The sequence below is a fragment of the Rhinolophus sinicus genome, linkage group LG06 (genome assembly GCF_036562045.2).
Source record: "Rhinolophus sinicus isolate RSC01 linkage group LG06, ASM3656204v1, whole genome shotgun sequence".
Lineage (NCBI taxonomy): Eukaryota > Metazoa > Chordata > Mammalia > Chiroptera > Rhinolophidae > Rhinolophus > Rhinolophus sinicus.
Window position 1 is genome coordinate 40,136,942 of NC_133756.1, and position 27,791 is coordinate 40,164,732.

Below are 27,791 nucleotides of genomic sequence, written 5' to 3' on the forward strand. Positions count from 1 at the left end.
GCGGGTTTTCCTGAAGGAGGTGAGGCTATTCCTCCAGGAAAAGACTCCCCCCCCCCACACACACCCCTTTCCCTCCCTTTATGTAAGGTTCCACCCTCTGGAAAACAAAACTTTTTTTTTCTTTTCCTGGAGGGACAGACCTTAGTGAAGTTGGGGAAAGAATCTTAAGAAGAGTCCATCAGAGAATGGTTACGGCCACGGTAGCCTCTTTGGTCGAAGATATACTTGCAGCATTCTTATTCTTCTCGGTGTCAGCTTTTATTAGTGCATTGGGGCGGGGGAGGGGGGCAAATCGGCAGACAAGGACAGCCTCTGACCCTCTGGAGTTGGTATGAGATAAGCAGCCCTAGCAGTGCCATGTATTGGAAAAGCGATCAGATGTTTGTGTGTAAACTAGAAGAAAAGGACGTGCCGGAGCTGGCAATTCCCCTTGAGAAGGTGAGCGAGCCGACGCCTGGCCAGACCAGCTGAATCGCAGTTTCCTTGAAACGCGAGCTGTTTGGGATCCTAAACGAGGTTCAGAAATTACCTGTAACGGCTTCATCTTCAGACCTGGCTTTTTTTTTTTTTCTTGCTTTTTTTTCTTTTCTTTTTTTTTTTTTTTTGGATACGTAGTAGCTTTAGTTAGTAATCATTGCCTCCCCTATCCACAAGCTCACTTAACCTGAGGCATGGAGACTGTAATTTGCGAGAGGAAGCCTCGAGCCTAAGGCGCTCTCGGGTACATGTGAGTCGCGTTTTTGTTCTATTTGCCGAGGTGATCGTGGCGGTGGGGGAGAGCGAGTCCGGAGGTCCGGGAGGTTGCCGGGTGGGACCAAACAGAGGCGCGATTCCTTGCACCCTGCCTGCCGGGGGGGACGCTTGCCCACCCTAAGGCGACCCCTCCTGTTGCAGGGAGATCCGCGCTGCGGTGGGCCCACCGCGAAACAGAAAGAGACTTCCGGAAGGGCCTGGGGGATCCCAGGGGTAGCCAGAAGGGCTATTTTACTTAAAGTTCCCAAAGAAGCAAACCCCAAGGTACTCGAGTCAGGACGTTCGTGGAGCAGATGGGGGAAACTGACAAACTCTCATTTCACTCTGGAGGCAGGATCCGGCGGTGCCTCTCGTTTTAGGTTTGCAAATCAACTGGAGTCTGTTTGAGTGTCTCAGCGGAACCCACACCAGGAACCCCTGACTTTATCTTTGCTCCAACGCTGGGCGGGGAACACCGGGCGACTGCGGGGCTTTTCTGCTTATTAAACTCCCTTTGTGTTTGCGAGGACGCGGCCTCCAAGCTGCTGCACAAGGTCCCGCGCAGGGAGCGCACCCGGGGGTCCCCGCAGAGGGCCAGGGGGTACTTCGGTTTGGACCAGATTTCGCCAGGTGCTGCCAAAAGGAGGGAAGGAAGGAGGCGAAGAGTCCGAAAGGCAGAAATGTGGGCCGCTCAAGTTCGCACCCCCATCTTCCCGCTAGAGTTTTCGTAATACCGGTAGAAGGCAAAAAACGCCCAGAGAGGCTGCGTTTTCATTTAAGAACAAATCTCCAGCAAAGGCTTGGAAACACTTGAGTAACGCGCGCTGTTGCTTTAAGACATTTTGACGGAGGTTGGGTGAGTTTTTTAAATGGCATAAATTAAATTCAGCTGGATATTTTCCACTCGATACGCTTTTTTGCGCTAGTTAAAAATAATCCTTTAGTAGCTCAAATGTTGACTTACTGAGCAATAAGTGGCAATTTACACCTTAAAGAAACGAGTGTAAATCACTCGCAGCTCTAATTGCTGCAAGTTTACGAAAGAGCTGCTGGCTCGGTTTAATCTGAAGCATTTTCATTCAAATTGTCATCGGAACAAACACCAGGCTTCTTAAATCCCGCTGTAATTAGCTTTCAAGTATCCTATTAAACCTTTTCACCTTTCGGGCTATCCAATTCAAAAAGCCCCCTTTAAAAAATATATGTGTGTCTTGCTCTTTTAATTGAGGTTATTAAAGAAATCAAGTTTCTTTCCCCATCCCCTCCTCAATCCTCTTTTCTTCTCTCCCACTCCGCCTCTCCCCCCTCGTGCACCCCCCTTTGGCCCGTTCATCCCCGCTCCGCCGTGATTGACGTCTAGAAAGAAAATGCTTTGTGCGGGGATGATTGTTATTAACTTGTTACCCCGGGCAGGGGGGCGGGGAACCGACGTACTCCGGTGAGAGCAGGGGAGCCGCAGCCAGGAGAGCCGCGCAGCGCACGGGGCGAGCCCTCGGCGCTGGGTGGCCACCTGGCCACGCGCTGGGGCTGCGCCGCCACCGCCCGCGGCGGGTAAGGGAGACTACGCCTGATAGGAAGACTGCGCGCCCGCCCGCTGGCCCGCGGCGCCCGGACCCAGGAGCCCTGACGGCTGCAGGCGCGACCCGCCCGCTGATGCCTTCATTAGCCCTCTCGACGAGCGAAGAAGCTGTGGCTAGGGCAGCTTGTGCGGGCTCTGAACTTCTCGTCTGTTTCTTCCCACTTTCCGCCCCCCCCCCCCCCCATCGCAGTGCCAGGGGCTCATGTCGGAAGAGTGCGGGAGGACTGCAGCCCTGGCGGCCGGGAGGACTCGGAAAGGCGCCGGGGAAGAGGGATTGGTAAGTGGGCAGGGACACGGCTGCTGGCAGGACTGGCGGTGGGGAGGCGGCCCAGGACGAAGGGCCGTTGTCCCTCGCTCCTTCCCGGACCCAACTGGCTCTCGGGAGCGGGTGGAGGGAGGCTCTGGGACGGGACGGGGCGGGGTGGAAAGCTGAGCCAGCTTGGCCGGCAGGGCAAGGCAGTAAGGCGCCCCCGGTCCTTGAGGTTAGGGGTGGCAGCCCCAGCGCGGCGTCGTGGCTGGAGCTTGGACTCGGGGTGAGGGCGAAAAGCGAGACCTCAAGAACTGGGGGCGGGGAGTAGTGGTGCGGGAGGGCTAGGAGAAGGGAGGGGAAGCTGTGGGGGAGCCCCCGGGGATCCGTGGGATGAAGAGAGGAGGAGGGGTCTAGAACCGCCTGAGACCGCGCCCTGCGGCTTCCTGCAGGTGAGCCCCGAGGGAGCGGGGGACGAGGACTCGTGTTCCTCCTCGGCCCCGCTGTCCCCGTCGTCCTCACCCCGGTCCATGGCCTCGGGCTCCGTCTGTCCCCCTGGCAAGTGTGTGTGCAACAGCTGCGGCCTGGAGATCGTGGACAAGTACCTTCTCAAGGTAGGGCGGAACCTTCTCGAGGTAGAGAGGCCCAAGGGGAGCGTGGTTACCCTGGGAGCTCTGGGAAAAGAGAAAAGTTTATTTTTACCCTCTTTTCCATTCGAGTTCTCGCTTGAGGTTTTAGGCTTTCTCAGGAAAACAGCCCAGTCAAGGGCAACTCATGAGGTGGGAAAGAGGGGAGGAAGAAATCTGAAAATCTTTCGCGTTGCAAAAGAGCTTGTGTGTACCATGTTGTGGTTTGGAAATGCCGATACCCGGGGTGGATGTACTCGAGTCAGCCACCGACTTGTAGAGGAAAGGAAGTAGGGAAAGAAACCCTTTTATCATTCTGAAACAGGGTCCCGCCTGATTATTTTTACTGAGCCCCGGGTTACTTACGGTCCCTGCATCCCCAGTAACACCCACATGCCTGCCTGCTTCTGAGAGTTCCAGGTCGGTATGTGTTGACTGATTCCCCTTTGCAATGTCTCCTTTGGTGAGAACCACTGTAAAGTGCCTTACAGGGTCTTTTCTGGACAGATTTGTTTTTACATAGTCTTATGTTTGTTTATAGTTGTTTGAGGCTTTTCCAAAGTAAAAGTTCCTAGGATCATTTAAATAAAAACTATTTCAGTACCTTCCTCCTCTTACCAAGATTCAATACTTCAAAGTCACCCAGTGCTTTTTTCTGTTATCTCCAGTGCTTGGGGGGAAAAAATCGAAATTGATGTAAAGTTAGAAAGAAAAGAAAGGAAAGAAGCCTGGAATGAAGTGCTTCAAGTAGTGGTTTGAGAGTAGACTGTCTGTATTAATTAGTTTTACTTTTAAAATATTGTGAGGGAATTTTGGAGTATAAATTCTGGCAGGCCACAGTTATCCATGTCATTGCCTGCAGGATCATGGTCCCATGTGTCTTAATCCTAATGCTATGGGTTTTCAACTTCAATAGCTCTTTAAAATGACTATTTAAACTAATGATCTCTCCTACACTGAATTAGTAGCAAGCCAGTTCACTTTCTATTCCCTCCCCAACAACCCCCACCCCCAGTTTTTCAAAAGGATTAATTATAGAAAGTATGAGTTCAAAAAAAAGTTAGTGGGCTTCTTTAAGTTTCTATCCCAATGTACAAAGCTGCTTCATATGTAAAGCGGGAATAGTACCCTATAGATACAACCCAGATAAAGCAACAAAAGAAGTTTTGGTGAAAACATTAAAAAGTGACTGAGTTAATCTTTACTGGTGGTTAATTCTTAAAGCTGGCAGGCATATTGACACAGCTTTCTCTTTAAATCTGCACTCTTAAGATTCCCTTTTCAAAGTTTCTAGACCTGAGCCTTTGTGGATATTTCAAAATCATCTTTTGGATCAAAACTAGCTTCTTATTTTCAGTGAGCCCTCTCAATAATTAGCATAATTTTTAAGAATGGTCTGAAGGGATCTATAAAGGCTTTAACATTTAACAGCTGAGACAATATAGAAAAAGTTATTACAATGTGACTCTTAACACACCCTCTGAAATAAAATGGTTTCTGGTGTTCATCTTTTATAAGTTAAAATGTATGTATATGTTGTATTTTTGTGTTATATAAAATATCTGAGTTATCTAAGCCTTCCTCTGTATAGGATGGGAGTTCTCCCCACGAAGTCTTCTACATTTAGTCTTTTCCCACCCTTGTACATATTAGTATGCTAGCTCTAACAAAAGTTTAACACTATATGATTACATAAAACTCTGAATTCTTTTTCCACCCCCCATTTTTGAGTCTTCTTTATCCAGATAAGTTTGAATTCAATACAAGTCACTGGTAAAAAAAATAAATAAATAACTATTAGATCTAGCAGAGTATTTGAGAGTGTAAACCGTTTAACATAGAAAAACACCATATCGTGAGGCCAGTAAAATGGAGTTAGAATAAAAAAGTACAAGAGGAGGTAGATGTGTCTGTTGCTCCATCCAATCCTCAGTGCCCTGTTTGGGTGGTTTTTCTGGCTTGTTTCTACATATACATATACATATTGGATCCATACCAGCAATCAGGGAAGGTTTATATTCTCCAGAATTTTTTCTCTTCACCTTACTTTCCTCCCTGGAAAAGAAATGGAAGATAAAAGAGCATTTTTTGAAAAAGTAAACTTTGAGGAAAGGTGGAAAATCAGGCATTAGGGCCTGGCTTTCTGGTGTTAGAGGGTGGTCATGACTGCCTGGAAGCCTGAATCTATCTTCAGCTAAAAAAGAAAAGAAAAAGGGCAGCTTGGATAAGACGGAAATGCAGAAGGCCTTAAACAGTGGAATGCTAAAGGCAGCTCATACTTTTGAGCTTTAACTTAATTGGGCTCATTTTAGGAAAAAATAGAAGAAAAATAAATCTTTATTTCCAGGACTTTCACCATTGTTAATATTTTTAAAATTTACATTTCCTCAGATTTCTTTCCTATTATTTCTTTGCTATTTTCCATGTTTTCTTGTATAGTGAACATGTAATTCTTCTAAGCAAGACCAAAACTTAAAACTTTTAAAATTTCACCAAAATGATACTCTCATTAATGCTTTGGAAAGAGGCAAATGACTGTAGTTAGAAGCCAGTGAAACTTTTTTCTTCAGCTTTGAAGTATCTTTTATTAATATATTTCATATCATAGACACACACGTTGAACAGTAGTGCTACTCTGATAGAATCATCAGATAGGTAGGCTTTGTTGTGAAATAATGTAGCAAATGGCATATTTCACAATTTCCCGTTTTTCCAATTTCCTCATTTCTATTTTAGGCATTAGATCCATTTGTAGGGTGTAACTGTTGTTTTCGCATCATTGCTGTTCTTTTACATGAAATTGAACTAAGAATAGACCTAGTTCTTGTGTCCATTTAACAAGAACAAACTTTAGGAGCCTGCATTACAGGTAAGTTCAGTCCAATAGACATGTTTATTCTTGAAGGCTGACGTTGTGGTGCTTGTAATATGATGGCAACAGTTTCTGGTGAGGGTAATTATGATTTGTTCCCTGAATTAATAATATTTTATGTTTCTATTTAGAAAACATTAAGTTCTGTGATTTATTAAATCACCGTTTTATGCCTTCATTCTTGAAGTATAAATGGCAAACAATGCTGGGGTCCCTTTATAGAACCCCTTATCATCAGATTTATTTTTTTCTCCAGTAGCCAAATCATTGAGTGGGATTACCAATACTTTAGTCCTTGATTCTATTATTTAATTTCAGAAGAGAGCCAGGGCTTCTGCCATATCAACATTTAAATCTACCTTAATAGTTTCTGTATTGTAAGCAAAATGGATTGCTTGGCTTCTTTACAAAGGTATTTCTCTTACAAAGCTTCTTTTTCACTGTCTTTCACTTTAACCAGTGCACAGTTTATCATTATTTGGCCAAAACATAGACTGAGAAGGTATGTGGCTTGACTTCTTTAGCTACCCTGTTACACAGTAGGAAGAATTTGGTTAAAGAAAAACATAAACCAGTGTGCAGGACTTGAAAGTGTCAAAGAATTTTCCCTGTGTTCATAGAAGCTCTCCTTAAAAAAGGAAATTAAACTGAAGTCTTCAAAGTAACAAAAAAAATTTTTAAACCCCAAATGTAAAATATATTATTCTGATTTTCTGGTTAGGGTCTAAAAGAAAATATACTTAGACGTAGATCTCTGTAAATGACACCTTTTAGATGGAAACATTCAGAGTGTGTATTAACATATTAAGGGACCAGCTTTTTAAATTGTCAACTACACAAAACCAATGAATGATAATCTTAAGCTTTAAGTGATTTCTCATCCAGCCCCTTTTTCCTTCACAGGTGAATGACCTGTGCTGGCACGTTCGGTGTCTCTCCTGCAGTGTCTGCAGAACCTCCTTAGGAAGGCATACCAGCTGTTATATTAAAGACAAAGACATTTTCTGCAAACTTGATTATTTCAGGTACACTGACATTTTTTTTTTCAGTAAGTAAATATCCCAAGAAATTATTACACAAAGAGAATTTTGTAAATAGGCTTTCTTGTCTGGTTTTACTTATTGGAGCCCAGTCTTTCTTATATAATAGATTTCAAAATGAGAACGCTTTATATTTTTTGAGGTATAATTTGTATTAAAACAAATAAAATTAAGCATGTTTATATGTTTTAGAAATTCAGTATACAAAAACTAATTTTAGATAATTATTCCTACTTTGGCAAATGAAAGTTTTAGGTATTAAAAACGCAGTCTTCTTTGCTGTGAATAGGTATAAAGTATGCAATATAAGATGACTTATTGTGACAAAGCCCCTTGTTTGAGGGGAGTGATAAGCCAAAATAATATTGCAGGATGCAAATCAAGGTTTTCTCAAGCTTTCATCAGTTTATGGAATGATCCCTCGTTATACACTTATAAAATGCTAGCACTTTGGAGACTGGGATAAACCAAATTATTCAAAAGAATTGACTAACCAGTATCAGAAATACATCAAGTCTAATTATTCTGCCTAAAAATCCTGTTTTCTTTTGTCTGTTCTTTGACCTTTATTTTGTGAGATTATATTTGCCTAAGATAGTAAATGTAGAAATTTGTCTGTGTGATCTCTTTATAATTATTTAAATGTAAAGTTTCTTCAAGTGTATAATTCAGTTCTTAAGGGATAGCTGTCTGGAAATTGAAATCCTTAAACATATTTAAAAGTAACCATATTTTTCTTTATTTGCATTTCCAAATGAAGAAAAATGTTCATTGTGAAATTGGGAAGTTAATACTATATAATGAAGTTTGTAATACTAATTATGTTGTTTATACTCAATTTCAAAAACTGATTTCAGAGAGTTTAGTGATTGATTTGAATAAATTGCTAGGTAATTTAAAGCATTTCATGAAACCCGAGTCCTTTATTTTATAGAGTCACAGAATTTTATATTTACCAAAAACATGTATTCGTCGTCAGGTTTACTCTCCATTTCCTCAAAAATAGTAGCAATTTGCCTCCTCTTTTACTTAGGATATGCTAATCTTAAGATTTTATGTTAATTTGAAAAACTTCGAAAAATTTGGTGTCAGAGGCTTATTGATGGTCCAGTTCTTCAGGACTTTTTTATACTTCATATTTTGTTATGTACTAAAATTTAGTTTTAGGATTCAATTTTTAAGATCAATTTTTAAAAACTGTTAATACCTCTAAAGATATACTAATGAATAGACACAGACATATCTACTTATCTAACTTGATGTAGATATGCCTGATCATGACTTCGATTGTGAAACGAGACATGGCAAAGAGTGTCATGGATTGAGAGAAAAAAGAAATATTTATATCCGCCATTTTGTTAAGATTAACCTGCATTTAATGTCCAGGTGTCTCTGAAAGTTTTAGGTAATATTTGCCCTTCTGTTGATGGCAATGCAACTGCATGTTCACCAAAGGAAACATTTCTGAGTTTTTCTTCCATTCATTCTTCCCAGGGTGAATAATTTCTGTTCTACTCTTTGATAATATCATGTTTGAACGTTTAAATGTTTTAACTTGAAAAATGATATTCAGAGCATTTCTAATTATCTCAACGTGCTTTTAAGAAATCATTATATCTTCAGTGGTTTGCTTTTGCACTTTTAGGTTTCAGTTTGGACTGTGTGTGTGTGTGTGTGTGTGTGTTTGTGTGTGTGTCTGTGCATGCGCGTGGCACGCGTGGGTATTTTGGGTCTCTAGGTAACTTATAAATGCACTGATATTTGTTACAAAGAGGATATTGTAACTCATACTTCATTTAATTTAAAAGAAAAATCTAATCTTTCTTTAAAGTAACAGTGAGAAGTTTTTGTTTTAGAAACAGGTTTGAATTATGACCATATCTCATCTTGATTGTTTACCATACTGACTTATAGAAAAATAATTGATTCCTGTTTTATTTTCAAAAGATTTAAATACTTAGCTTAAACCAAGGAGTAATATGTGAGTTTAATCTCAGACTGATGAATAGCTCACCAAGCATTAAAATCTTTACTTCCCACCCTTGTATTTATGTAGAAGATATGGAACTCGCTGCTCTCGTTGTGGGAGGCACATCCATTCTACTGACTGGGTCCGGAGGGCCAAGGGCAATGTCTATCACTTGGCGTGCTTTGCCTGCTTTTCTTGCAAAAGGCAACTTTCCACGGGAGAAGAGTTTGCTTTGGTGGAAGAGAAAGTTCTCTGCAGAGTGCATTATGATTGCATGCTGGATAATTTAAAAAGAGAAGTGGAAAACGGTAAATATATACTTAAAATAATTTTGAGTCTTTGGGAACAGGGAATACAGGAATAGAAACGATTTTTCCTACGGTCATCTTAATGCATTATTTTGTGCAGTGTAATTGTGGTAAAACTCATTAAGCACTCTACTGTTAGTGATGGTCTCCATCTGTTTATTTACAGGGAAAGCCATGCCCTGTGTGTTAGGCTTGTGCCATGTTTTCAGGCAACAGGCTTGAGTTTAGGATTCTATTTTGCTTTTGTTACTACCGTGTTTCCCTGAAAATAAGACCTAGCCAGACCATCAGCTCTACTGCGTCTTTTGGAGCAAAAATTAATTTGAGACCCGGTCTTATATTACAGTAAAATAAGACTGGCCTATATGTAAATTTTTGCTCCAAAAGATGCATTAGAGCTGATGGTCTTATTTTTGGGGAAACACGGTAGTTGTTTCCCTGTCTTTGCCTTCTAAGAATGAGCCTTAGATGTGTATTTTTAACTTTTTTGCACTTGTGACTAAATATACAAGCCTACAAATGGAATGTTGGTTCCACAGTATATTTCTAGTGTACGTAAAAACTCAAGGGATTTGGCAACCTAGTAGATGAATTCAGTTTCTCTCCAAGTCAAGAGATACAAGACACCTATTATAGCATGACTGGTGGACCCATCTAAGTTACCAATGTGCACTGTGTTTTTTAAATGTAGGTAATGGGATTAGTGTTGAAGGCGCCCTCCTCACAGAGCAAGATGTTAATCACCCAAAACCAGCAAAAAGAGCTCGGACCAGCTTTACAGCAGATCAGCTCCAGGTAGACATGACAATGAATTTATGATTTTTGAAACCCCTCCCTACAAAAAAAAAACCACACAAAAACACCCCCAAAAAACTATCTTTATGCTATCTGAGATCATTTTTATGTTTTCAAAAATGTTAGCCAATGCTTTTTGTAAAAACTAACCTGGTGAATGTATAAAAACATACTTTTTGCTCTAAAATGTTTGTTAATATTCAGTCATGATCTGGTATGAACTAGTCATTCAAACTTTGTTTTTCTGGGATCTGTTGGTATTAACATCAAAGTGGAAATAAAATGTTGTTCTGTCCTGACTTCCTGATAAAATCAGCTCAACACAGGCATTATTACTACATATGGTTGTAAAAGAGGACAAAATATTTGAGACTCAACAGAGTCATACAGTATGTGTGTGGGTTTATGGGACACTAATGTGTTCATCTTTTTAACAAACCGCAATGAGTCTTTTAATGGACAAGATTATATATTCTCTGAGTAGGAAAGAATTGAATATGCCTGACTATAAACAGGAATTTACTGCTTGACTCCAATCAAGTAGGCCCTTTCTTGTTTTTAAAGGGGATAGAGAGAGGCATTCTATAATTTGATGCTAAAGGTTGATTATGTCCCCTGAAAAGGGAGGGATTAATTTCAGCTTAGCAGCCCTAAATGTAATTTATTTCATATAATGTAATAAGTTTGATTTATGTCAATTGTCAAGAAAATTATTAAGTAATTATTCCTTGCTTTATATTTAAGTCTATACATATAATTATTCTTGCATTTTTTCAGATAAACCATAGTTTCTAAAAAGATTTATGTGGCTGAGATATTTATTTTATATTAAGGTAAAGTAACATTTATTGAGCACCTACCCTGTACTGCTGGGTGCTTTACACATAGTGTTTATCTTAGCTCAGACTTTGAAGGACCTTTCTACAGTGTTAATAAATGAGTGAAAGTAATTTTTGAAAAAGTACATATTCTAAGACTTGCCAGTATTTAAGATGAATACAAGTGTTTCAAGAAGAGAATTTTTGAGAATAATTAAGAAAAGAAACTTTGATGTGACACAAATATTCCAAGGCAACTTAATGGTATTGGAAAGCAATCTAGCATTAAAATTTAGAGCCATTCTGAAAAATTTCCAAATGAATTGTTTTGGATTTCTTAGTTTAGGCATAGAATACATGGTCAATAAGTAATAAATGAAAGATAAGGCAATTCAAGGAACTATCTCTGTTTGAACTTTGCTTTTCTGGAGGTACCTCATTGCATTGTAAAGAAGATCACTTAAAGCCCTAAATTAGGAGATATGAGTACCTGTGGGAGACCTGACAGCAAAATACCCAGTAGCTAAAAGGAGTCTGAATTAAAATAAAATTTCTAATAGAAATCTATTCTGTTTTTAAAATTAGCTATTCCCATAAGGGCTGGCTATGATTTTAATTATAAGGCTGGTAATTCTAATTTGATACAAAAATTTATTCTTAAAATTATAGTGAAAATTTGAGACCACTTTAAACATATAAACAATCGCATACAGGAAGATAATAAATATTAATTAAATGAAAAGGGAATAATATTTGTGGAGGACTGTGTGTACCACCAAGGCTTATGACAGGCATTTTCTCTCCATTTATCTCCTTTAACTCTTACAAATAGTTCCTTGATGTCACGAGCCTCATCCAAGAGGTTCAGGAAATCAAAGAAGACTTCCAAGGGAATGGTAGAGAGGAGATTTGGACCCAGCTCCCCAAACCTCTGGTCTTTTCATTTTGCTTAGCCTCCCAGGAGACCATGAGTAGAACTGTGCCTTGACAAAACGCCACTTAATGGCAGCAACAGCAGCAGCCAGAACAGAAGAATGAGATTCTGAATCTTGTAGATGGCCTTATAGTTTTCATTGCAAATGGGCAGAAACTATTTAAGCCATGCACTAATATATAAAAATGTGATGTGAATCATAAATTTTAAAAAATTTGTAGCAGAATCAAAAATTTTAAAAAATGGAAGCAGAAATGATATGATTTCAAAGCATGTTTTCGTATATTCAATTTTTATTAGCATTTGTCTGTCAGGGATGACTGAAACACATGAGGCAGAATCCTTGTCCTCAAGTGGTTTTTTCATAACATAGGAATCTGGGATAGCTGTAGATTCTTTTAAAAACTTGAATCATTATATTTTGCCAGAACCACTAATAAATCAAGCAATGTACCCTCATTGTCAAATTGTCTTACCTTTCAGAAAGCTGAATATATGCAAGTAGTGCTTGAATTCAGCAAAATAATAAGATATTGAAGGTAAACTGTAAGTCAAGACTATTCAGGAAGTACCTGCTTTGGACAGAGAAGAGTTAAAATGGTAGGAAAAAAACAATGTAATTTCCCAAAATTCTTGTTTAGAAACTTATAGGAAGAAAAAATAGTTTAAGAATCACAAAATAAAATACTGTTTTGTGTTAGCAGAAATATTTCAAATACTGTCTCATTTGTAGAAATAATATTTAAGAAGTTTCAGCCAATATTTTGGCTTGTTTATTGTAGTTGGAAGCACTTGCTCAATGATTATTACTGCTAATTGTGCTAAGGTTAGCACCCACTTTAATATACTTTTAGATTAAGATGGTGAGCTGCTACTACCTATGCAGACTCTTAACATTTCTGGTAGATTTTCTGGCCTTAAAATGATGAGTGTCTCCAGAGTCTCACTCCTTGACCATATTGAAAGGGTTCAGAAAAGGAATAGGGTGGGTTTTGGCATCATTACTGACTGCAGAGTAGTAAAACTAAGTCAAAATTAAAAGGTTTTTTTTTTTTTTTTTTTTTTGATACTGAACACTGATAAACCCATCTTTTCCTTTAGTATATTGCAGTTCTAAACCATCAGTGTTAATTTAAGTTTTGCTTCATTCCTTGATGAGGAATTGCTTTATTAAATGTAATTTGGTTCCATTATTAAACTTGTGAATTTGAAATGCATTTTGTGAAAAGCATGCTGTTTTTGTTTTATATAAATCATCAATAGTGGCTTTGAAAGCAAATGCTTACATATCTGTTCAGCTTTTCTCCTTGAAAAATTAAAAAAACAAAGACATATATCTGCTCATTCTTTTTTCTCTTTGGGATTTACATGCTCAACCTCCTATAAACACAACTCTATTTGCATGTGAAATAACACATTTGGAGGAAAGGGAGGATGAAGTGAACTGAGTGAAGCCAGGAATTCCTTATTCTAGGAGAGTCACTAATCAGAGAATTTAACTGAAAAAAAAAAAGATAAAAAAAAAAAAAAAAAAAAAAATATATATATATATATAATTTGTAAACCTCGTAAGGTTTCCCGGAACAACATTTGTCTTTTTCACCACTATCTTCAGATTTTCCTCACATTGTCAAGGTTCATTCTGTCAGAAGCTCTTAATTAAGCACAAACTATGTGACAGGAAGGGAATATGAAGAATAAGACATTTCCTCAAGAAATTAACTTTCTGCCATGGAGAGCTAGACTTGCTAATAAATTATTTAGCTATCCTGTGAGAAATGCAGTGGCAGAAGATAGTATTCTATAAGGAGCATAGTGAAGATTGCAGTTAATTTTGCTTGTTGGAAATGGTGTTGAGGCCAGCGGTGCTTAAGGTCTTTCAGTAGGTAGGTCACCCCATCCCCTTCCCATCCCTGTGGACAGCACAACCATGCTGGATGCCTGACTCCCTCTCTCATTCTTTATAATACTTTATAATACTTCCCTCTATTGATTGACTTTTAAGTAATACAGTTCAAATACCCTGCCTGGTTCCCATAATTAACCTTTTCTGAAAGAATCCGAAAACCTTTCACTAGTGTTTTTATTGTGGTACTCTACCCCACCCCCACAACATACCTCTCCCTTAACCTTGTATTGTTGGTACTTATTGGCATGTCTGTATCTTTCTCCCAGGAACTTGAGCTCAGGGACAGTTTTTTCATGTGTCACTATCTCATAGCACTTAGCAGAGTGGTTCCAATCCAAAGGTTCACATCAGAATCACCTGGGAACTTTTGCAATAGATGTTTAGATCCTGGGAAATTCTTATTCAATGGGCTGATGGGTATCTCTTTTTAAGATTCCAGATATTCCTTTGCAGAGAGCAGTGCTCAAAACAATGATGGAATGGTTACAATTAAGCGTAACCATTTGTTGTGCTTATACTATTTGCAGACTGATAAAAATTGTAGTAGAGGCTTTGAAGTTGTTTAGCTCACTAGAGGCTGGAGATAAATGTGATATGATTTTTGTATTTTAAAAAGTTTTCTAATGCTAGCAACTTTTAAAAGAATGGAAAAAACAGTAAATAGACATACCATTTATACATTTCATTTGTGGGTTGTAAGAATGGAAAAGGTGAGCTTATTTTTTAATAAACATAGTTGGGAGAAGTTTTTATGTTGAAATGGATTATTTTTTAAAGATCTCAATATGGCAACCTATAGGTAAATTACAAAATGTGCATTGTTTTCATTTATACATACTTCCCCATTGATTTTCAAGTAATAAAAATACCTCATTTTCTTGTGCATGTCTTCTCTCCCATCTCTCCCATCAGCTTCTTATTTTTAGCTGTTTACTACTTACATTTTTTAAACTACAGGTTATGCAAGCACAATTTGCTCAGGACAACAACCCAGATGCACAGACCCTCCAGAAACTAGCAGAAAGGACAGGCTTGAGCAGACGTGTGATACAGGTGATTATTTGAAGGTTAATCAAGAGCTAACTAAAAGTTCTATTCTAGGTTGTTATGAATGTGCGCTGTTTTGTGAAGAAATATCAAAGCATTAGCTTCTCATTTAGGTCTTTTCACACTCTAAGTCAATTTTTTTTTTTTTTTTTTCTTTTTTTTAAAAGCCCTGATAATTAGCCTGCTTGGGCTAGGCTACCATTTGTTAAATCACTCCTTATCCAAGTTATTTCATTCATTGCTCACAGTAACTCTAAGATCCTCACGCTAAAAAAGACAGCTGCGGCTCCAAGCTAGATCTGATTCTGAGGTCAGTATTTTTTTTCTGCTTTTCTGTGATTGTGTATGTGAGTGAGTGTGTTTGTGTGTAGGGGGTGTTGATGGCCTTTGTTAAAGATCTAGATAGAGGGAGTGATGTAAACAAAGCTAGGGAAGGATGAGTTAGAGCAAATGTGTTGGAATGTAAGATTTACGTTTGCAAATTGGGGGGGATTAAATTGTTGAAATGGAACTTGGAGAGGCCTGTGAATGTAGAGTTCTCTCCTGAGCAGGAGAAAGCCATGGTATGTGCTTTAGGAAGAAAGGGCAGGTGACGGACAGTAAATGGCAAGAATTAGAGTTGGGAGAGGCTAGACAGAGACAGATTAGTTGAGGTGCCCAGCAAAGTAGTAATTGTTTGAAAAGAAATTTAACTGGGATAGGTCACTAGAATTCATTGAGAAACATTTTATTGACCACACACTGATGGCAGGTACTGGATGCTAGAAAGACAAGAAAAGGACCTGGACACTAATGAGGAAGCAGAGAGAAGCCAAAGATGATTCTTAAACTTAAAGTATTATTGGGAATGGTGCTATTGATAGGAATATTAAGATCAAAAGAAAGCTAGTTTGGTAGTTCAGATGGAGCTGACCTCCCTTTTCTTTCTGCTAATCATGCAATGATCGTGCAAATGGGCATGTAATCCGGTATTTTAAAGGGGGAGCAGGACTCCAACAAAATGATCTAATGCCATAAAATTGGGTAAAACCCTTTAGAAATAGATCACAGACAGTAAAAAGTAAAGAATGGACTTTAGGGAGAGAGCAGGGTAAGAGGTGCTGTTGGAATGGGACATAGTAACAGCCAGAATGAAGGCTGAGTCTGGTGCAGAAGTTTCTTGGAGGCCAAAGGAGTGAGGTGGGTTCCAGATGGAGGTGGTCAACTGTCAAGATCTTAAAGAGAAATCAGGGAAATGGAAAATAATTTTATAGAACATTAAGGTTCAAAAAAGTTTAAGGAATTAATGCAAGTAACCATAACCCACAGGATAAAATTCACTGAGGTAAAAAGGTAAAGTCCAACATTGTACATAGAATGTTTTATTTCTTAAATTGGTTAATAAACAGGTGTTTATTTTTCAATTTAATCTTATTAAGCCTGAAGCAGTTCATAATTAACACATCTATACAAAGAAGCCTGTGGAAAAGACCTGATGGTACTGCAGGTTCTCTAAAGATCTATATTCTCAGTGGATTTGGTCAATGGCCATGTAATGAGGCTCTCTGAGGGGGCAAGTTCCGTAACCTCAGTACTTTCCAAATGTCCAGGGTATTACTGTGTTTATTTTAGAGTGACACATTTTAAAAAGTGACTAACAACCAGTCTGACAAGAGTGCTTCCTTTAGAGGTCATGAAAGATCTTGAAATCACGTGCTGATAATTTTAACCACATCAGGAATATTTATCTAGAGATCAGATCAGGAGATGGTAAGGGAAGGAACAGTATTAACAGAGTTGGTATCTTTTAAATGTATTAGATTGGTGCAAAAGTAATTGCGGTTTTGGACTGCAAATTTTAAATCATTATAACTAGGCTCAAACACATCTTTATTAATCAAAATAGGAACCATTACAATCAACACATTTTTGCCCCTGAGAAATAAATGTTTATTCCTGTAGCATAAAAATCCATGCCTCGGGATTCGACAAACTCTTGGAAAGCATTTTCTGCATCCCACTGGTTATGGCAGCGTTTTCACTGCAAAAAGTTGTTGAGATACTTGAAGAAGTGGTAGTCGGTTGATAAGCGGTCAGGTGGATATAGTGGTGGAGGCAAAACTTCATGGCCCAATTCATTCAACTTTGAAGCGTTGGTTGTGCGACATGCGGTCGGGTATTGTGGTGGAGAAGAATTGGGCCCTTTCTGTTGACCAATGCCAACTGCAGGCGGTGCAGTTCTTGGTGCATCTCATCGATGTGCTGAGCATGCTTCTCAGATGTAATGGTTTCGCTGGGACTCAGAAAGCTGTAGTGGATCAGACCGGCAGCAGACCACCAGTGACCATGACCTTTTTTTGATGCAAGTTTGGCTTTGGGAAGTGCTTTGGAGCTTCTTCTCGGTCCAACCACTGAGCTGGTCATCACCAGTTGTATAAAATCTGCTTTTCATCACACGTCCCAATCCGATTGAGAAATGGTTTGTTGTTGCGTAGAATAAGAGAAGGCGACACTTCAAAACAACGATTTTTTAAATTTTCGGTCAGCTCATGAGATATCCACTTATAGAGCTTTTTCACCTTTCCAATTTGCTTCAAATGCCGAACGACTATAGAATGATCGACGTTAAGTTCTTTGGTAACTTCGCCTGTAGTTGTAAGAGGATCAGCTACGATGATTGCTCTCAATGGGTCGCTGTCAAATTCCAATGGCCGGCCACCACGCTCCTCATCTTCCAGGCTCTCATCTCCTTTGGAAAACTTCTTGAATCACAACTGCAATGTATATTAGTTCCTGCACCAAATGGGTTGTTGATGTTGTGAGTTGTCTCTGCTGCCTTACGACCCATTTTGAACTCGAATAAGAAAACCGCTCGAATTTGCTTTTTGTCTAACATCATTTCCATAGTCTAAAATGAATATAAAATAAACAGCAAGTAATAAGTGATGAGCAAAAAAACTTAAAGCGAAAAATGTGCTTTAAAATGATGTATAACATAACCACATTTATTTAAGAATGTATTCCAATATCAAATGGCAAATTTCAACAGTGCAAAAAACGCAATTACGTTTGCACCAACCTAATATGTGAAAGGCTGTCCGACAGCCAGCAGAATCAAGAGTCAGCAAGGGAAGGCAGGAAAAGGGAGATTTCTCTCATGACATATGAGTAGAACTTTCTCAGTAGGAAAGGCTACAAAAATGGCATGGGCTGTGACCGCAGGTAGTGAGTGTCTTGTGCATGAAAGTGAAGCTTCCTTCACTGAGGTCATTCAGACTCAACAGGCTGAAGTTTCTTTCATTCCATGACTGGGACTGCTTTAGCCAAGTCAGATTCATGACTAGTATGTTTCAGAGTATTTTGAAATTGGAAAGGAAAAGAAAATGGAGAGTTTTTGGAGAGCTTTTCTAATTATTTGACGAAGTAAGGACTCAAGACAGACATCTCTCATGTAATTTCCAGGTGTTTCGGTCGCCAGTATTATGAGCAAGTTAACTTGATTCCACACATTAGAACTTAAAGAACATATTGTTGGGTTTCAATATGTGAGGATTGAATTTAAATATTTTTGATAAGATGGCAAAGCAAGGAGTACTGGCATGAAAAAAAATATATATATAAATAATACATAATATATATATATGTAATTTGTGTATACCGAGTTTCCCTGAAAATAAGACCTAGCTGGACAATCAGCTGCAATGCGTCTTTTGGAGCAAAAATTAATATAAGACCCAGTATTACTATATTATATTATACCCAGTCTTATAGTAAAATAAGAATGGGTCTTATATTAATTGTCCAGCTAGGTCTTATTTTTGGGGAAACAGGGTATGTGTGTGTAATTTAAATATATAGTCCTTCACAGTATTTTTGAAGAATTTATTACTGTGATCTCAAATAGTAAGCATGGTCTGTGTGCCCGGCCTGCTTCCTAGCATCGAGCACATTTTAGAAAAGTTAAAGAACAATTTGATTACTAGGCCTTGATTCTAATATCCAAACTAGGTTCTATACAAAGATTAGGTAGAAACAATGGTCTGATTCACAGAGACGATCTCACCTTTACTAGCTCAAATCTGCTTAGAGAGACATTAGTAACAAAGCAGATTGTCATTGTACTGAAATCACAGAATGAAGATGGATGATTTTACTTTTAACACTCTGCATCTAGATATAATCACTGTTCACATGCCCTTTCAGATGGGTGAATTATGAGATGTATATCCTACAGAAATAGCATAAAACATTGCTATTTCTCTCAATCACTGTACTAGGAATACCTTTCCCTAGTAAGAGCTACATCATTTTTATTGCTGCACATATTGAGCATAGTATAATTTAGTTTATTTCTAATTTTTTTATTATAAAAATGCTGCAGTGAACAACACTGTATACATTCCTTGCATGCCTGTTCAATAGTTTCAGTAGGATACATTTTTAAAAGTGGGATTGTTGAGCCAAAAGAGAAAACATTTTAGGGGCTTTAACTGATAGCTCAAAAATCACCTTCCAGAAAGTTCATACCAATTTATTCTGCCAGGAGCCCCATATGAAAGTTCCTTTTCCCCAACTCACATGAATCCTGAATAGTGTTACTCTTTTGCATCCTCTCCAATTTGATAGAATCAGCATTAAGGTAGGTATTGTGCTATTTATGTCATGCCATCTTCATATTTATTTCCAAAGTCTGGGATTTTTTTTTTTTAAACAACTGAGTAGCTTCCATCCAATATGTAATCTATTGGAGACATAAGCTACTTTGAAGGAACTCTGGGAACTATAGCGTACTGGGTTATACCGTATGTAGTGCTCTGGGGTGTGTGTCTTCTTGGTACTGTCTGGGAAAAGGCAGGTGGCAGCAGTTCTCTTTCATAAGTTGGAGAATGTATGAGTATGTCTTCTTGGCTGGGTGGGTGACAGTAGTGGCATCTATTGTTAAGGAGCTTTTGGAGAGAACTGTGAATGGAGACTTTGGGTATGGTCTTTATATACGTATACAAGAATCCAACAAACACTCCAGAAAATGAAAGAAGGCTGTGATTTCCCTCTCCTTTTCTTTGATATATGACTAAGCCTTGCTCCTGAAACATTTCTCGGATTCTCCCTTTCAGCCACTTGATCAGAACTGCATACCCCATTACATTATTAATTTTTATTCCTTTAATTTTAACTCCTTGAGTTTATACTTTGCCAGCCCTCTATTTTTGAGCCCCAAGGCCAGGGTGTGTCTTAGAAATCAGGCCAACTTTTTCATATAAATCTTTTTGCAGCTCCTTTCTGTTCCATATTATTCAGCCAAGACTCCCTTGTGCCATCAAAGAACTAACTCCCAGCCCTGGGCAGAGACTTGTGCCTCCAACTTTTCCCTGGCCTTCTCCTCAACACCCAAATGTTCTTATCCTAGTTTTCTTAAAGTTTTTATCCCTCCACTTTCTTCTCACGACAGAATTGTCTGGAGTGGTGGCAAGTAAATGCTATAATATTTTAATAGAGTAACACTGTATAGTCGAGTTTTACCTAATGGCAGAGGAGTCAAACACAGGCAGGTTCGTTACTGGAAGCATTCTGGGTAGTCTAACCTTACTCACCCTGACTTGGATGTCAGACTGCTTGCCCTAAATTTGCCCCCTTTATTTCTGTGATACAATGGACAACAGGGTGTTAGCTCTTTACATTTTGTGAACTGTTTAGCCAGTGATGTGTTTGTATTTTATTCTACTTAAATATTACTGATTTTTTCTTATGATAAGCCTGACCTTAACATGCTTTTTAGGGAATAGTCTATGTGTTCACTAAGAGAAATAGAAGTCAGCAGATAAAAATGTGACTGGAATAACTGAATCAAGAGGTTTGTAGAAAGCTTTGAGTTCTCAGCAGGGATTTCAGTCATTTGAAAAAAGATTGGAAATAAATCCAGTGGGTGTCTACGAATACATTTAGCAGTGCTTTTTTTTTTTTTTAAAGTTCTGATTAAAAAGGCTCTTTCTGTTTTTCTTCTTGTCTTAAATGCCAGTAGAAAAACCAAGGAAACTTCTGGAATTCTTGAGTACCTCCCTTTTATATTGAAATATGCTGGTTTAGTATAGAATCGGCTTTAAGTAAATCATCAGATAATTCTTATTTGAGCGAAGAAAATGACCATTGATATTTGTGCAAAAATGTTTCTCTTCTGCCTACAGAACTTTTTAAAGAATTACTGTGTTTCCCCCAAAATAGCATTATATTATATTATATTTTATATTGTACCCAGTCTTATAGTAAAATAAGACATACTAATATTAATATAGTAAAATAAGGTCTTATATTAATTTTTGCTTCAAAAGACACATTAGAGCTAATTGTCTGGCTAGGTCTTATTTTCGGGGGAACACGGTATTTAGATGTATACTGTGCTTATATGGTAGAGTACTGGAGGCTGCATCCCTTTTAAACTGAGTTGGTCATGTACTCAGAAGCTGATATGTGACATAGCTACATTGCTTTTCTCCCTCAGGTGTGGTTTCAGAATTGTAGAGCACGCCACAAGAAACACGTCAGTCCTAATCACTCCTCCTCTGCCCCAGTCACAGCTGTCCCGCCTTCCAGGCTGTCTCCACCCATGTTAGAAGAAATGGCTTATTCTGCGTACGTGCCCCAAGATGGGACGATGTTAACTGCGCTGCATAGTTATATGGATGGTAGGTATCCCAACATTTAACAGCTGTCTCCCGAGCAATCAATAATTGACAACTTCTAATATTAGATTATTGATAAGATTCACATTTTGAAATATTACCTCAGTAGTAGCTGAAAAATATTGTGGGGGGGTGCAGTAAAGAACAAAACTATCCAACCATTCTTATTTCTGTGAGTATATTTTAAGGGACAAGTCCAACACTCATTTTGCAGCTAAAATGCAAATACTGATAATGACTCCTAGTGCTTGATTTTTCTTAGGAAAACAACTTTTTTTGTTTTGTTTTTGTTTTCACCTGAAATATTTAAATAACTTATTTTCCTATGGTCAGAGAGAGTATTCACACTCAGAGTTTTAGATTGGGGTTTACTTAGTTTTGTTAAACTTTTTAATTGAAACTAAACCTGCATATAGAAAAGTGCACACATAATATGTATACAACTTGATAAACAAAAGGAACATATCCATGTAAATACTAGCCAAATGACATACTAAAACATAATTACACCCAGCAGCCTCTCTAATGCTCCTCCCCAATCGTTGTCCTCTTCCTCCAAAGTAACATTCCCTTGTCTTCTAAAATCATGTTTTAGTTTTGCCGGTTGGTGAGCTCTCTATAAATGAACTGGACAGAATATATTCTTGTGTGTCACACCTCTTTCAACTACATTGTTTGTGAGAATCATCTGCATTGTTGCAAGAATCGGTGATTTGTTTGTTTTCATTGTTATATAGAATTCTACTGTAGGAATATACCACAATTTATCCATGGTTGATAGACATTTCTAGTATTTCTAGTTTGGGCTTTTATGACTATGCTGCTATGGACTTGAGTGTACATGCCTTTTGGTGCACATTAATTCACACTTCTATTTGGCATGTACCTGGGAGTGGAACACAGACTACACATACAGTCAACTTGAGTTGATCTGCCAAACAGTTTCCCATAGTGGTTGAACCAGTTTACACTTGGACCAGCAGCATTTGAGAGCTCAAGGTGCTCTCTGCGTCCTCACCAACACTTGGTATAGTGTGACTTCTTAATTTTACTCAATTTGATGGTTGTATATAGTGCTCTCTCATTATTTTAATTTGCGTTTCCTTCAGTGACTGATGAGATCGAGTGTTATTTCATTGGGCATCTGTATATCTTTTTGTGTGTGTGAAGAGCCTATTTATGTCATTTGCCTATTGATCTGTTGACTTGTTTGTTTTGTTTTTTTCCTTGATTTGTTTTAGCCCTTGCTATATTCTGCATATAAATAAGTTTAATGATTATATATGTTGCAAATATCTCCTCATAATCAGTGGCTTGCCTTTTTCTACTCTATGAAGGGTATATTTTGTTGAGCACCAGTTCCTAATTTTAATGTAGTTCATTTCATTAGTTTTTTTTCCCCCTTCATGGGCAGTGCTTTTTTTGTGACTTGTTCAAGGAATGGTTCCTACTCAAAGATAATGAAGATTTTCCTTCTATGTTATCTTCTAGAAATTTTGTTTTACCTTTGACATTTAGATCTACAGTCCATCTGGAATTGAATTTTGTATGTCATGTGAGATAGGCAGCAAAGCTTTTTTGTTACACCGATGAAAATACTAATTTCCTAGCTGCTGTGTAGCACCACATTTGATATAAATCAAATATCCATATAATGTATTGTGTCAGTTTCTATACTCCCTATTCTGTTTCATTGGTTTATTTATTTTTATATTAATGCCTAATTGTTTTATTTATGCTAGGCCTATAATTCTTGATATCCAATAGTACATGTCTTTCTACTTCATTGTTATTCAAGTTTGTGTTACCTATTCTTGACCCTTTGCATTTTCATAAATTTTACCACCTTGTCAATTTCCACCAAAAGAAGGAAAACAATTGAGATTTTAATATACTCCATTAGATCAGTTTGTAGGAAACTACCATCTTAGTAATATTGTCTTTCATCTCATGAATTTAGTCTTTCTATTTATTTAGTTCATCTTCAAATGCTCTCTTATATTCTAGAGTTTTATGTTTAGTAATCATGCACATCTTTTGTTAGGTTTAGTCATAAGTACTTGTTTTGATACAGGTGTAAATGGTATGTCCTCTCTATGTGGAAATCTAGATTGGCAGCTATTTTCTTTCAGTACTTTGAAGAAATAACATTGTCTTCTGACTTGCATTGTTTCTGTTGTTTTGAACATGGATAGTTAACCTGATACCACTTATTGTTGAAGTCAGCTATTGGTCTTATTCTTGCTCTTTTGAAATAGAAAGTCTTCCCCATCCTCGCCCTGGCATTTCTCTTTGTGTTTTATTTTCAGTTTTATTATAATGTGCTTAGATATGCTTCTTGAACATGTATTAATAGTTTGATGTATTTAATTACGAAAACGTCTCAGCTTTTATCTCTTCAAGTATTTGACCTTATGAAGAAGTTTCATATTTTCCAGTCTTTGACCTTCCATACTTCAGTCTAATATTTTCTTCTAACCTATCTTCCATTTCACTAATTCACTAGGTAATGTGCTATAAAACTCATCCATTGATTTTTTAAATCTTAGTTATTGTATCTTCAGTTTTAGAATTCCCATTTCATTCTTTTCTACAGTTTCAAATCCTATACTGGAGTAATCTATGTTATTTTATTCCGTAATAAAATTACTATTATATTAATTATAGTTATAATAAAGTCTATGTCTGATAACTCCAATATTTGGATTTTTGTTGGGTCTGTTGTGTTTTTGTTTTTTCCTCTTTGTTTTCAGTCATGTCACATCTTATTTGCCTTGTTATTTTTTATTGCACTTCAGATGTTGGGTATGAAAAACCAGAAATAATTTGAGGCTCTGAGTGATATCTTCCACCAGAAAGGATTTAGTTTTGCTTTTGGCAGTGAGTTAGGCTAGGGGAGATCAACTTAATCCAATCAGGCATCAGTTCTCATGAGGGCTGTGTTTCTGAGTCACTACAACTTGTATTTAACGTTTTGAGATCCCAAACAAAGCTTGTGTTTTGTTTTGTTTTGTTTCTGTTGTTTTTAACTAGGGCTTCTCTTTAGTGGTCTCTGATCATGCATGTTTGTTTTCTATCACCCAGCCAAAGTCTAACTCCAGAAATCTCTGTTAAACTTCTCCAAATGCCTTTCAGACATTTCTTTTAAAATTGTCACTAAACTTGTGAGGGAAAAGCCTCATTTTATTTTCCTTCTCTTCTTGGACTTGACTGCCTTGGTCTCTTTCATATGCCTTCAGAAAGATTTTTGAAAATTTTCTCCAGCTTTCCTAGTTCTTCTCAGAGGGAGGTTTGGTTTGAAGCAACATATCCATTGCTTAGAGTGGAATCTTCATTTTAAGTTTTGGTTAAATGAAAAACCAGAGCCTGTACCACTGTTATCATTTACTTACATGAGCATTAAAATTGAGTGTGTTCACGGAATGACTGTAGTGTTGCCTGAGTCAAAAGTGTTTTCATGTACGTTTAAGGGAAGAGGCAGTTAAGCATTCATAAATGATAATTTGGTGGTGATGAGGGGGTGGTTATCCTATACAGACACCTTCATATGAAAGCTACCCACATTTCTGCAGACAAAGCTCATGTGTCTTTCTAGCTGCAGGGTAAAGTGCAGTGAATGGGGTATGGATGGAGGACATTAAAATGTCAGAAACTTGTGGCCCCAAATAAAGATTTTGGGGTAAACCACTTCTGGATTCTCATTTAATAATATACTATGCTGAATAAGTTAATGCTGCTGCTGAGGTCAGTGGAATGAGTGTAGCTTGGTGCCCTCAGCGATAATGAGTAATGAAATCACATTGCCTTGGATTGTTTGTGTTTGTTTTTAAATCAGTTTTATTTACCCTACAAAACTGATCCACAAATTTCTTTCTATTTTGTAGCTCATTCACCAACAACTCTTGGACTCCAGCCCTTGTTACCCCATTCAATGACACAACTGCCAATAAGTCATACCTAATTTCTTTTTTCAGGGATAGAAATGATTAAGGATATAAACTTGTCATTTATTAGGTATAAAATATCATTGAAAAGATTAATGTTAATTTTTTATTTAACACCTAAAGCATTTCCAACAACACTTTGCTGCCCAGGTATGTATCTATAGTTGGCCTGCAAGACACTTTTATTGATTCTTCATTTTTTGTAAAACTTATGTTTACAAGAAGAAAACAAATCAAAACCTTTTTTTGTATTGTCTGAAAATAGTTCACTCTAGTGTGTATCTGTTAATTTATTTGTCATCAAAAGAGCACTTTGCCTAAAAGAAAGGACTGACAAGTGAGCAAAATGTTTACAATCCTTTGTGAAATCGTAGTTTATCATTCGTTTGTATCTGTAAGTTATTGTTATAAATATTACCTGTATTTTTTGTTACATACAACTTTATACTTTGAGGCTTGTATCTGTGAATTTGCAACTGAAATTTATTTTGCCAATGTTTTCTGAATGAATAAAGCTTCTGTTGTAGCATGCCATGCAAGCACATTATTGGGTTTGTGGTTGATGAATTATGGCTGTAAATAACACTCTAGTTTAATAAGCCCACCATTCTAAGTTTATTAAACATTTTCCATTATTGTGAAAGTTTCAACCATTTTGTTCTTTTTGTGTGTTTTCTGCAATAAGTTGACTTTAATCTCTTTCAAATATAACAACACTTAATTTTAAAAATTCATTTTGTTTTGAGCTGTGTTGTGAGTACATTTTAATGGGGAACATATTTGTAGGTGACTGTACTTACTCAACAAAAGAACACATGAAAACATCTAATTTGGCGAATGATCTCTTTTGGATTAGCTAATCAAATTAATGTAAAAGAAAAGGCAGAGCACTTTTTAAAATGACCTTTTGGTATCCCAAGTCAGAAATGAAAAATGGGCCATAAAAACGTATTTCTTCAGGGGTGAAAAAGGAGAACTAGAAGTACTTGGAATTTATGAGCAATGTTTCTAGAGCAGAGAGTCTACTTTTTCTTCCTAGTGAGTACTCTTTAGGGGTTGTGACTCTGAGGGCTGAAATCTAAACCTCAAGGCTTTATCCTACGTAGCAGTGGACACTTGTCTTGGAATTACAAAAGTAAGTGGTGCCACCCTCACCGATTTTTGAATTTAAAAAACTTAATCAGTACTCACTTGTTGTCTGTCATATACTAGTCAGGAAAAATGAAAAGGTAATGAGAAAAAAATTTTAAGAATCTTAAGTTTAAGCCTTTGTTTAACTTAGCAGATTCACATCTGGCTGAGGACTGGAAGTAATAGTAGAGTATTTGTAATTCTAGTCTAGTAATCATAAATGCAACCAGAAAGCAATCATGTGGATGTAAGTAACTTGCTATCTGCCTCAAACCATACGCAACAAACCTACGTTTCACTGTAGGAAAAAGGAGGAAAAAAGTTTTTTTTTTGTTTTTTTTTTAACCTGCTACTCCAGTTAGAATCCATTTGGCCAAAAACAAAGAACTAGTCAATAGTCTATCTGATCTTGTGAGATTGATGCTAATCTCCTTGGGTTTTAGTCTACCTGTCCCAGGCACGAAGTGGTGAGGTCAGCTTTACCTTTACCAGATGTTGAGGAAAGCTCTTGTAGTCTAGCCAAGCTCTGCACTCTTAGCAGCTTATAGCATTTCCCAGCTGGATATAATTGGCATCATTTAGCTCGGGAGGTGCTTGATTGTGAGTGTTCCTTCTCCTCTCTCTTTTGTCTTTTTCCTGTGCTCACCACCCCTGACTGTTCAGAGTTTTTACAAACCACATCACTACCCTTTTTACTTCCAAAGATGAATGCCCAAAGTTGAAGTAAAACTTCCATAACAGAGAGGTTCAAAGCTGTCAAAATGAATGAGATTTATTTATCCTGCATCTAAATTTGTTAATATTAATGAAATGAGATAGACATGGAAGTACCAAAAAAATTTATATATGATACAAACACATGACTGTGTCTTCATTTCTATTGGGGGAAGTCAAAGGTCTTAATTTTATAACTTTAAATTAGGAGAGAATTGACGTATTTCCATGTTAGTAATACTCAGTGTAGGCATGTAGGCATAGTTGCTTAAAATTGGGGGTGATCAAGCAACTTTGTGAGGATTGGAGGTAGACTTTTGTTGGACCAGCAAAGACCTGGGTAACAAGAAATTATCTCTTAGGCATTCAGAGATTCATGAGCTGAAAGAGGGTGAAGATAACTTTTTTTGCTGTGCAAATCAACTGAATCACCAATTCAAACACTGGAACTGAAGTCACACTAACTCAAT

At 37.7% G+C, this 27,791-nt stretch overlaps 1 protein-coding gene across 2 annotated transcripts; it reads left to right on the plus strand.

Moving 5' to 3' along the window:
- LHX8 (LIM homeobox 8) lies at positions 1–26,020 on the plus strand. 2 transcript variants are annotated; one of them, XM_019743757.2, is made up of 10 exons: positions 343–438; positions 655–727; positions 2,502–2,588; positions 3,011–3,172; positions 6,960–7,081; positions 9,153–9,373; positions 10,065–10,168; positions 14,787–14,882; positions 21,352–21,535; positions 25,417–26,020. In XM_019743757.2, the coding sequence occupies exons 3-10, from the start codon at positions 2,514–2,516 to the stop codon at positions 25,491–25,493; spliced, it is 1,041 nt and encodes a 346-aa protein (XP_019599316.1). In that variant the 5' UTR covers positions 343–438; positions 655–727; positions 2,502–2,513; the 3' UTR covers positions 25,494–26,020. The 2 variants fall into 2 exon arrangements, with proteins under 2 accessions (XP_019599315.1, XP_019599316.1); XM_019743756.2 differs by lacking the exon at positions 655–727 and having other exon boundaries at positions 1–438.
- Positions 26,021–27,791: the final 1,771 nt, after the last annotated feature.

Bases quoted from the DNA above. Each gene is read 5' to 3' on its own strand.
- LHX8 (XM_019743756.2), top strand. From the start codon at position 358: ATGTATTGGAAAAGCGATCAGATGTTTGTGTGTAAACTAGAAGAAAAG. The intron at 3,173-6,959 runs GTAGGGCGGAAC...TTTCCTTCACAG, and splicing joins TGGACAAGTACCTTCTCAAG to GTGAATGACCTGTGCTGGCA. The intron at 21,536-25,416 runs GTAGGTATCCCA...TCTATTTTGTAG, and splicing joins GCTGCATAGTTATATGGATG to CTCATTCACCAACAACTCTT.